Source organism: Fukomys damarensis, unplaced genomic scaffold, assembly GCF_012274545.1.
Source record: "Fukomys damarensis isolate Sample0158 unplaced genomic scaffold, DMR_v1.0_HiC HiC_scaffold_34, whole genome shotgun sequence".
Classification (NCBI taxonomy): Eukaryota; Metazoa; Chordata; class Mammalia; order Rodentia; family Bathyergidae; genus Fukomys; species Fukomys damarensis.
The window spans coordinates 21,471,258-21,483,414 of record NW_022900946.1 but is presented as its reverse complement, the minus strand read 5'-3'; the positions used below and the strand labels follow the sequence as shown (position 1 = coordinate 21,483,414).

General features: G+C 42.8%; 1 protein-coding gene across 1 annotated transcript in view; it reads left to right on the top strand.

Annotated features, from left to right (window-relative positions):
• Window positions 1-9,406, top strand: part of Jpt2 (Jupiter microtubule associated homolog 2) — a 17,235-nt gene extending 7,829 nt beyond the window's left edge. The window contains exons 3-5 of the mRNA XM_010620497.3: window positions 622-764; window positions 5,580-5,628; window positions 6,774-9,406. Coding sequence (XP_010618799.1) covers window positions 622-764; window positions 5,580-5,628; window positions 6,774-6,961 — 380 coding nt within the window. The 3' untranslated portion in view covers window positions 6,962-9,406. The remainder of the gene's footprint in view (window positions 1-621; window positions 765-5,579; window positions 5,629-6,773) is intronic.
• Window positions 9,407-12,157: the final 2,751 nt, after the last annotated feature.

The following is a 12,157-nucleotide window of genomic DNA, read 5'->3' as shown; positions in this document are numbered from 1 at the left end:
TTTTTTTTTTTTTTTTTTTTTTTTTTTTTTTTTTTTTTTTTTTTTTTTTTGTACCAGGGATCAAACTTGGGTCCTTGAGCTTGGGAGGCAGGTGGTGAAACCATTAAGCTACATCCCTGGCCCCAGTTTTGCTTTGAATAGGGTATATTACTAACTTTAGAACTTTGTGAACTAAACATTTAGCTCTTTACTTATAATCTACTGGAAAACCTTTTGTTTAACAAAGAAGACTTGGGCCAGGATTTAGCTCAGTGGTGCTGCCACCTGCCTTGCAAGCACAAGGTCCAGTACCAGGAAAAAAAAAAGTAACAAAGAAGACTTAACTGTGCAGAGTTAAAGAAACTCTCCAGGGAAATTGTACTGTTTTATTCCCTCTTCTTTCTAGAGACCAGCTAAAGTCTAGACCTGAAGGCTGCAGCAGGCCCCAGGTAAAGGGGTTGGCTGAGACATAAGTCTTTGTGGGGAAGTTTTAGAGACTGATCATCCTACCCTGTTTGTTTGGAACTCAGGCAGGACTGGCTGGCACAAGGATAATCATAAAGGAAGTCTTTGTAGTAATGAATATGGCAGGAGGGTGAGATGGGTGTTCTGGTGCTCATTGTTCTTTGATTGTTTCTGCAGGAGGAAAAGGAAGTGGAATCTTTGATGAGTCAACTCCTCTGCAGACCCGACAACGTCTGAACCCACCTGGTGGGAAGACTAGTGACATTTTTGGTTCCCCAGTCACTGCAACTTTACCCCTGGCACACCCAAACAAACCCAAGGTACAGGCCTGTAGGGAACAGGGAAAGGGATGTTATTAGAACCTCTGCAAAAAATCCTACTCTAATGTGAGCCATGACAACACAAGGTGAATTAATTAATTACACAGGAAAGATAGAAAAATGAGACTTCGGGAAGAAGCTGAGCTTTGGGTCTGATCAATGCTTTTCTGGGCAGCAAAGACGAAAGTACATCAGGAGTAACAAATGTAACAGGTGGCTCAGAGGGCATCAGGGTAATAGGTGACTTAGAGGGCAGTGTCAGTGAAAATCCTAGAACTGTGAGGATCTATGCAGATGAAGGTTTTGTTCCTCCCCAGGATGTCTTCAGCTGGTGTAATCTTGACCTGGACCATTGAAGCTTTAGCTGTGACTGGAGGCGAATGGAGTTGTCTCTACATGCCACAGCTGGCCTATTCAGGAAAACTAGACCTAATCATAATTTAAATTGTGAAATGATTTTTCCTCAGTATTATGTAGAAATGTTTCTGACCCAGACCCTATTCAGATAGCAACCATGAAAGGGGAAAAAAAGTGAGCCAAATCCTCTTTTAGAAGGGCTCCAAGGCGTGTATAACTCCTTATTAGGAAGAGAAAAGGTGGATGACATTGATTTTCCCAGTCATATGTCATTGGGTTTGGAATCTCCCCTGAATCACCCAGGAACATGATTAGACCTTGTGATTACTGGAGCCTTAGGGTATCCATCTGTGTCCACAGCAACAGACACCACTGCGGGCAGTCATGCTGCTGTTCACCATGCTGCCTAAGGGATGGTGACTAAGCGTACAGCGTAGGAGTTTGTCCCTCATACATTTTTCACTATCCTTAATTTTGGAAAAGAAATAGGATGGCTCTTACTTGCTTTTTTTTTTTAAGAGCAGGATCTTACTATATTCCAGGCAGACCTTGAACTCACAGTTCTCCTGTCTTGGCTGCCTGTGGCCACCACACCTGGCTAAAATGATGGCTTTTGTTCATTGTTTCCCCACACAAGGTCAATCAATGTGCAGAGTTAAAATGAGATGTGTGAGAAAGCCTAGCCAGGGCCAGCCTATATCTCCTGCCTTCAACTATGTGTAGTGACGTTTGTTTCCAGGTTGGAGTCTTGTGGACTTTTAAGTGGGTACTAGACTAATACTGATTTCTGATAAAAGCACCCGTGGAGTGAGATGAGTGTGGCCTCCTCACCTCCGGTGCCAGTTTAGCGGATGCTGGAACATAGAAGGCCAGACAGTGTCACTTCGGATGTGGCCTTAGGAAGTACTGATGAGATCTGTGCACTTCCTGGTCTGAGTCAGCGTTGACCAAAGCCAGTCCTGATTTTCCTGAGTCCCTCAATGTGCACAGCCCTAGACTGAAGGTTTATTGATTTGAATGGTGGCAGAACTTTTCTAGGGCTTCCTTTAGCCAGAACTCACAGTTATGAAAGTTAGGACTTTATTATTGCTAAAATAATTAGTAGTCTCATGGTATATGCTTTTCCACCTTGTTTGTGGTGAAAAGTTAGGGTCTGATTCTCTTAAGACAGAACAAATAATCATTTCTGGAGTTACTTGTGCATGGACCATTGCTGCACTGTTACTGCTTTACAACCCAGAAAGTAACACAATGCAGAGTTAAAATGAGATGTGTGAGAAAGCCTAGCCAGGGCCAGCCTATATCTCCTGCCTTCAACTATGTGTAGTGACGTTTGTTTCCAGGTTGGAGTCTTGTGGACTTTTAAGTGGGTACTAGACTAAGGTGCTGATTTCAGAGAGACCACTTGTGGGGCTCCTGAAAGGTCAGGAGTTCTCCACTAAAGAAGGAGCCCGAGCCGGGCGTGGTGGTGCATGCCTGTAATCCCAGCACTCAGGAGGCTGAGGCAGGAGGATCGCCAGACCACCCTGGGCTAAGTAATGAGTTCCAGGTCAGCCTCAACTACATAGTGAGACCCTGTCTCAAAAAAAAAAAAAAAAAAAAAAAAAAAAAAAAAAAAAAAAGAGCCCAAATAGAACACAGGAAGGAGTTTAGGTTTCACAATGTAGTGAATAGATTGGGTGAAGGACTATGGACAGTTGGTACAGCTGGTCGCAGAACAAGAGGAATCAGAACAGAGTTTCCTGAGTATATTAAATGTAATGGCTTTTTAACCAGGGAACATCACAGAACCCCGGCCTCATTGGAAAAATTATCATTTCCAAGCTGAGGCCAAGAAACATACAAGATAAGCCTAGAGTGTTGTATACAATGCCAGAAGCTAGGAAGCCATCACAGACGCTGGGGTGTTATTGGAGGTCTCAGGAGCCAATGTGAAAAGGATCCGTGGACTGCAGGAATCATCACCTATCTAGAACTTGTGGGTTCAAATACTCATGTTTGAATACTGCCTTGTTTCTCTGGTGTGAGAATTTGAATAGAAATAAGGACTGAGATGTATAATGGATGTTGGGAAATGGGAAGAAAGTGTTCAGATGGGAAGGAGAACGAGGGAGAAAGGAAAGGATAAGAAAAAAGTGAAATTAGAAGGAAAAAATGGAAACAAAGCTTTTGTACATAGGGTGGGGAGGGGGCTTCAGGGCAGGATGGGATAAAATAAAATTTATTAAAAAGTAAAAAGTTCACTTAAAAATAAAAATTTTTTTAATTTAATTTGAGATTACTGAAAAATGTCATAGTCAACTCATTGTTATGAAATCTAGAAGAGGATAAAATGAACTATTTAACCAGCTTTCCTGCATGAGATACTTGTCAAGATAACAGCTGTACTCCAGGAGCAAGGCACGCTATATGCTCCTGTAATTACAGTTACCTAAGAAACTGAAGCAGGACAATCTCAGATTTGAGGCCAACCTGGATAACACATTGAGATGTCAGGAGGAAAAGCACTTCAGGTTGTAAACAAAGCAGGAATAACAGTGTTGTTGTGTGGCAAACTTGTGATAAAATTATGATTATCAATAGCTGAAAACAGCACGGAATGAGACAGCCAACAGTTCTGGCTCCATAAGAGAAGTTCGCTGTGACTACCTTTAAGGTCAGCCCAAAAATGAGCATGGCAGTACACACTTGTGCTACCCAAGTATACTTTTACTTTCCAGTTACTAGGAAAGCTGAGGCATGACGATTGAAAGTTTAAGGCCAACCTGTGCAATTTAGGGAGATTCTGTCTGAAAATATAAAAGGGCTGGAGTTGTAGCTGAGTGGTAAAATGATTGCTTAGCATGTGTAATGTCCTAAGATTTAATCTCCAGTACCAAAAAAATAACAGTCATCAAGGTGGAATCATAATAAAATCAAGTATTGACACTATACTCGTGCACTCAGGATAATGCAGTATGTTGGAAACTGCATGACAAATAATAGAGGGAGATTTTAGAGGTTAAATCAAGGGGCTGGAGGTATAGGTGTGAGTTTGGCTATTTGGGCCACTTCCTTAGTGGAGAACTGCTGACCTTTAGGGCATTTCTTGAGCTGGGTGTGGTAGTGCACACCCATAATCCCAGCACTTTGGAGGCTGAGGCAGGAGGATTGCCACAGGTTTGAGGCCAACCTGAAGTACATGACATCCTCCAAAAAAAAAAAAAAAATTTTTTTTTTTCCTTAGGAGAAAATACAGGGACAAATCTATGTATGATCTTGGAAATAGGACACCAAAAACACAAGCAACAAAATTATAAATCTGACTTAATTAAAATAAAAAACATCACAAGGACAGTATCAGGGCAAAGCCGATGGGTGGAAGTATTTGCAAATTATATACTTAAGGTTAAAAAACATAATCCAATTCAAAAATGGGTGATGGATTTAAATAGACATTTCTCCAAAGAAGTTTTACATACAAAAAGAAAAAGTGTACATATAACAATAAGCGCTTGAAAAGATGCACAACCTCTGCAGTCATCAGGGACGTGCACATCAAAAACCATATTGAGGTACTATGTTGTTGTGCCTACTAGGATTCATGGAAAATAACAAGTGTTGGGGATGTTGTAGATAAATTAGGACCCTTATTAGAGTGCTGGTAGGAGTGAAAAATAGTACAGCGTCTTTGAAAAAGAGTTTGGCAGTTCCTCAAAATGTCAAACATAGAACATTATTCAGCTGTTTCACTTATGTACCCAAAAGATTTGAAAACATGAAATGAAACATACTTGCACACCTGTTTTCAAAGCAACATTATTTACATTAGCCAAAGGTGGGACCAACTCAAGTATCTATAAACAGACTAATAAATACATAGCCATACATTTGAATGTTACATTGTCATAAATAGGTGTGACGTTTTGATACATGATATAATATGGCTGAACCTTGCAAATATGTTAGTGTTTTAAAATATGACCGATTTAAGAAATTACTGTCTGGGCAGGGTGGTACATGCCTATAATCTCAACACTCTGAGAATTTGAGGCCGGAAGATTTTAAATTCCAGGCCATCCTGGGCAATTTAGGGAGACCCTTTCTCAAAATAGACTGGAGGTATAGCTCAGTGATAGAGCACTTGCCTAGCATGGGCCAAGCCCTGGATTCAGTCTCCAGTACTACAAAAATTTTTATTTTTAAATAACATTAGCACCGGGCATGATGGTGCATGTCTGTAATCCCAGCATTCAGTAGGCTGAGGCAGGAAAATTGCCCTGAGTTGGAGGCCAGCCTGAGCTATACAATGAGTTCAAGGCTAGCCTGAATAACAAGATCTTGTCTCCGAAAATTTTTAAAAATAAATAACATTGAAAATAAGCTTAAGTTGTTCATGCCCAGGTTTTTGTTACCCACCGGGATGAAGGTAGAAAGATTCTGAATTGGGCACTGACATGATGGTTTGTCTTGTTGCAGGACCACACTCTTTTGTGTGAAGGAGAAGACCCAAAATCAGACCTTAAAGGTGAGGTGTTTCCTCCCCTTCTACAGGGCTTTACTTCAAAAGAAGAGTTGTTGGTGTGCCTCAAAGATTTCTTGGCCCTTCCCAAGCTGACTGACCAGTCTGGATATATGTACTGCTGAGAGGATTTAGTGTTTGGAAAAGCCTGTAGGGGTGAAATGGGTAGTTATAAAACCTTGGGTTTTTTCTTTCCTACTCATTATAGGCAGTCTAGATCTGAGGGATTGTCTTAATAGAAGCCCATCTCTGCCCTAAAGGGTAGGGATGTAAAACCCATAATAAAGTCTTGCCCAAGGGTAGAGCAGATGGAATGAAGCTCAGAGAGAAGAGTATAAAGAGATGAGGCAAGAGCCCTTTGCATGGGGAGAGCCCCAGCCTTTGTCTCACTCGGGAGCAAGTAGCTTGGGCCTCAGTCTGGAACTCAGATTTTAGTGTTGACCCATGGTTGTATAATCTAAGATTAAGATCTTTCTAATGTAGGTATTGATCTCTGCATTTGGGTCACCATTTCTTTTAGCTGTTGACAGATACACCTGGAAATTGGTTTATTCTCATTTGTTAAAAAAATCTGGATAGTGACTAGACACTTAGCTTTACTAAATCCCCAGATAAGGCATAGTCTCCTTTTTACACTCTCAAAAAATTTGCTTTTTATAATTCAAATAGAAATGGGAATGGAGTATAATAAATGATATAAATAACTAAGTTATATAGAAGAAATCAAAGAACACTTCCCCCTTTTGCTACTGGGGATTGAACCCAGAGCTGTCACACTGGGCTACATCCCCCACCCCACTTTTTTTTTCTTTAATTTTGAAATGGGGCCTTGCTGAGTAAGTCGCCCTGGCTGGGTCTGAACTTAGAATCCCCTTGCCTCAACCTCTCAGAGTACTAGGATTACAGGTTTGCGCCACGATGTCTTTCTCCAAACAATGTTTGTAGTAGTCAGCCCTAACTGCTCAGTCCAGAACTGCATTTACATACTAAACTGCCTTGGTGCAGGATAGAGAGCCTGACCTTGTTTTTCTCCCCTTGTCACCGTCTGAATTTCTTGCTAGCTTCTCTGTGACACTGATTTCTGTTAGCACATCTTATCTGGCAGGGCAGTGGCTGCATCTAATGAATATTGTGCTGACTTTGTCCTCCAGCTGCAACAAGCACCTCGTCACAAGAAGAGCTGGGAACAAAGGGCAGCTCAAGAGAAGTGGACCACACCAAGGAGCTGGAACCCAGGCCCACAGTTGACAACCATGAGCCCAGGCTGGGGCCACGGCCTCGCTCTCATAACAAGGTCCTGAACCCACCTGGAGGCAAATCCAGCCTCTCCTTCTACTGAGAGGCTCCTTATAGCCAGACCAGAAACTCAAAATAGGGTATCAGATGTTATCATCTTTAGCCCAAAAGAATGGGGTGGGAGGGTTTGTGTGTGTATGAGGCTGGTTGCTCAGAGCTCTCCTGCGCTCCTGAGAGCTGCACTGGAGTCCACGTCTTCCTGACTGTTGAGGGACACATCTGTTGGGAAACAATGGGACTTCCTTGGGGTCTACCCATTTGTTGTTGCTGATGGAGCAGGACTCTTAAGATGAATGAGGGCGGGGAGACGGTGCAGAGTAGCAGGAGGCTTGGTAGATTTTCCCTGTCCTTGCACCAGTGTTTTGCTGACTGAGCATCTTAAAAGCTTTTGAAAGAAAACTTGACAGCCTGTCTGTTTCTGTGGGACACAGGAGTAAGCATGAGCAGAAACACTAAGGTGGTGGAAGTCTCTGTACACCACCTTTAGATCCCTTTAGTTACTTGTCACCAATGTGGCTCACTTCTGAGATGACTGTTGAACCCCAATGTCTCATTTTATACCCATTCTATTGTCCTTCAGTCTTGGTTGCTCTTCCTCTGTAGCAGTCAACAAAACTGAGCAGATGTCTTCAGTCTGGTGCTGTACAGAAGATTTTTGTGCCCTGATCCTCAGAGTTGCCTAGTTCTTTCATCTGATTCCCTGGCTAGCTTTCATGCAGCTGTCTGCCTTTCTCTACAGTGACTTAACTGTGGTCCTTGACATGCCAAGTTTGTTTGTGTTATTCCATTTCTTTCTCCCCCACCACCAGCCTTAAGTCTAGGCCTTTGTTCCTCAATGATGGTGTAACGTTCCCTTGACAAGCCACGGTTCTTCCTACATGTGAGGCCTACTGGCCTCTGCAGGGTTTAAAATCTACTTCATTACATCTGAGCACTGGGCTTATTCAGACTTTTACTGTGTCTCACTTTGTTCCTGTTTTTTTGGGGGGGAAAAGATATGCTTGAGGACCTTGGATTCTTAGGTTGATTTCTTTTATATATATTTTAAAAAGCTGTTTTGTAAGAATCAGTGTCACATAAATGCCTATGGACTCCATTTCTGACAACTTCCAGAAAAGTCCCTTGCTTAGGTACACCAAAGAGGAAGAAGAGCTACTTGAGCCACTTTTTAAAAGCTTTGCAGAGGGCCGGGAATTTAGCTTAGTGGTTCCACCACCTACCTTGCAAGCACAGGACCCAAATTCAATCCCAGGTACAAACAAACGCTTTGCAGAAACTCCACGCCATATTCATGAACATTGCTCCTTAGACCAGGATGTTTACTTTGGCAGCAGAGTCACAACTGTCATTCGCTTGTGAAGATACAGAGCTAGCAAAAGTCATGTTGCTTCATTTGTCGGGCAGAGATAACGCTGGAAGGGCTGCAGCCTCAATTCCTACTTGCTTTAAGATGATAGGAGAGGATCAGATGGTGTAGCCACTTCTCTGAATGCCTACAAAGCTCACACCAGGTGCTAGAAACTTCATCATGATTAAACTTAGGAAAGCAACAGCTCAGTGCAGTTACACTTCCATTGGCCTACCTGCTTTTAAGTGCCTGCAGTTGTACCAAGTGCCTGCAGTAGTGCCAAGTACTAAGCTCTGCATATTGTTCCTGGCACATTGAGGAGTCAACCAAAGAGTTTCCCCCTTCAGTTGCCCTGCAGACTTTTAGAGCCAAGAGACACAAATTCCATGTGATACCGTAAGAACTCAAAGGGGTTGTTGTGGATCAGTCATTTATGAGAATGTCATTTGAAATTAAGGTATTATATGCTTTTCTTTTTCTTTTTTTTTTTTTTGAGTCCTAAATAATGCTTAGCTTTTTAAGTGCAAACACACTAACTTGTGTAACTTCTAAGGAAGTATTCTAATAGTAAAAATGAATACCATTTGTGACTGTTTTCTTAACAAGAAAATGATCTGTGAATTCCAAATTGGGTTGCCAAGACTGTGACATAAGTATACTGGCCCATTATCCGTCCAGTGCAAGGGAGTCTCCTACTTCCACCCATTGCCAGGGATTTCTGGGTGGACATGGGAAATGCAACTTACAGCAGTGGCCCCTGGGTAGCAGAGCACCCTGCCTTGCTACTGTGTGCTTGACTTAAGCCCCTCTAAGCTTATGGCCCGGGCAGTGCACTCAGTGCGAGAACAAGTGACCCTGCACAGGTAAGCCTGGAGGTGTGTTGTCACTTGGATTAAGAAAATGCTCTCTGCATCAAAGATACATCCTGTTCTCAGCCTCCCAGCTGCATTGAGAAATTACTAATCTCTGTATTTTTATTAAGCCTTAAAACTTTTAAGTGCATTTGGTGCCAACATTTTTCTAGAGCTGTATCAAAGCAAGAAACCCACCCTCACATCAGTGTAATTTTGATAAGAACCTTTTTTATTTTTACAAGGCAGAATTGGGTATAACAGTTGAATTAAATTTAGTGACTATGAACTCAGTATTTGCCTGTTTTTTGTGTGTGTTCTCTCCTTAGAAGTTGATTTTATAAACAGAATGCCTGAACTCTGCTCCTTCCCTTATAGCTTTTCATTGGTGATGGAGCCCCCTGTACTAACCTCCACTTCCTATTTATCTAGAAGATACAAATCAATTTCAAAGCTTTGGGCAGAATGAGGGGAGTGTGTCAAAAGTTATGATTCACTTAATATTTCTGTAAGTTAAATGTAAATGGTTCTTTTTTCTCACACCACTTGTCCTGAAGAATTTAAGGTCTTTGCTGGGTGTGGGGGCACATGCCTGTAATCCCAGCACTCAGGAGGCTGAGGCAGGAGGATCGCTGTGAGTTCAAGACCAGCCTGGGCTACAGAGTGAGTTCCAGGTCAGTTTGAACCACGTAGTGAGATCCTGTCTCAAAAAACAAAAAGAACTTAAGGCCTTTAACCACTTCTCAGTTCAATTATTTATTTAATTTTTATAACAGCAAATATAAAAAGTTTTATCAAATTTATTCACTACAAGAATTGACTAGCTGGCATCTGCCTGAGCTTTGCGTGGGATAGTTTGTAAAGAATGCGCTGCTGGGCCGAGGACTTAGTGGCACTTCACCTGCCTCACAAGTGCATGGTCCTGAGTTCAATCCCCAGTGCTGCAAAAAAAAACAAACACAAAATGTGCTGTTGGAGTGACCCTTGGGGTGAACTGTTAAGTAGTGAATCTGCCTTTAGCTTGGCTTTGAAACTCCCCAGTGACAAGTCTTATAATGAGTAGATGAGGTGCTGAGCATTGGGGTTTGTCAGATTCGTCTTGTAGAGGAGGTGCAGATTGGCTGTCTTTCACTATGTACTGGCTATTTTCCTGTGTCCTACAATCAGACTTAAATATCCTTGTAAGCAGTCTTTGGGTCCAGGGAGTTGAAGCTCTTCAGATTGCCTGCCTAAAGAGCTTTTCTCTAGGAGGCTCCGCGCCATCCTGCCTATTCAGTGAAAGCCAACATGGCTTACATGAAATACCATCTTCCTCGTTTGTTAACATGATTAAAAAGTGTAGAGTAAGTTCTAAGACCTGGGTTGGGCACTGACAGTATTACCTATTTTCTCAAAGTGTAGACAATGAAATTTTAGAGAGGTCAGGCATTGGGCCTCTGGCTCTACAAGAGTGAGGTAGTTGCCACTTGAAGTCTGGGGTTCTAGTTCAGAAATTCATTGTCCCTTAATGAGTCAGACCTGGCAAACATAAACATACCTTTGGCTAGTGTCTGGTTCATTCTGAACTTTTATTTCCTTAATCCTTGGCATTGTTGGAGAATATTAGTGAAATTTTCCTGTTTTATATGTGATCACAAAGTGCTATCTGAAATTTAATTCAGGAAGAAATGAGAGGCATTACCCCTGTGACTTCAGCAGGCAGGGCTGAAACTTAGAAATTAAAGTAGAACATTTGAAATATATGTGCCAGTTGTACATTTTAGGGTCTTCTAATGAAAAAATACTCCAAACCTGAAAAAGCTTGAGGAGCAGGCCAGTTGTGCCATTCAGTAAGCACCAAGAATTATCCAGCGATGCCATGCTTATAATTTTAAAAAGGTTGATGTTTTTTAGTTTGTTGGCCTCTCCCCGTGGTAGGCTGCCCTGTTGTGGTGTGCTTCTGGCAAGTGTTCAGGGGTTAGATTTCTGGAAAGGGCCTAAAATGGAAACCTTGACTATCTCCCAAAACACAAACTTGCTCTGTAATTTATTTGCTAGAAGAATTATACATTTCTTGTTTGTCCTGCTTCATAAGTTTGACAATGTAAAGCTAACGATTGCAGGTACTATTTTATAGAGAAGTTCCATGTACCTTCCACACCTTAAGCCACTTTCATAATAGGTTGGTAATATGTAGGTATCTTCAGCTTTGCAGGTTTGGAAGTGGACTTGTAAGGTAAGTATCTTACGTAGGATCAAAACCCAAGCAGCCAGAAACTGACACTTAACGTGGGTACAGGTGTACATCTTTGCCCAGCAAATTGTATTTGCGGGGGGTTAGGGTGTGTGAATACTGGTTAGGGTATCACTACAGGAGGCTACATTAGTTTGGGACAGTCAGTACGATGAGGGCCTGAACCAATCTGGAAGCGTTTCAAATGGGGACAGTAAGGGGTAAGAAACTATTTCTGTTAGCATCAGTCAGTAACGGGGTTTAAGCGAATTCACAATGGCTGCGAGCCCCCAAACAGTTGAGTCTTGGGTTCACGATGTCCCTGGCGAAAGAGCGAGTCGTATCTTCCAGCCTGAAATTACTGACAGAAGCCTCAACTAGGGAAGCCTAGCGCAGAGTTGACGAGCGCCTGCGCAAAGCAAGCCTACCAATACGGAGCTAGGGATCACGTAAGCGACCTATCACGTAGGAAACGGCAAAACGACCCAAGTGGAGGCCAAAAACCCAGGAACATAGCAATTTAACCCTTTGGGCACCTTGAATAGATTACACGGGCCTGAAAGAAGCGGGCATGGTAAAAGCGACAAAGTGCGGTGGAGAAGCGGACCGGACCACACTGGTCACGCGTCCCGGCCATCTCAGTGAAACGCCAGAGCATCATTCACCTTAGAAACTACCGCCGTACGGCCGCCAGTCGGGAAGAACGCCGCCGGAAGCGTAGCTGCCCCGCTTCCTCTGACATCACGCGGGGCGGGGCGCTAAGCGGCTCAGTCCTCTTTGCCCGGCGGGCGCGACTTCCGGTGAGCGAGTGACGGGCGCGGCCAGGCC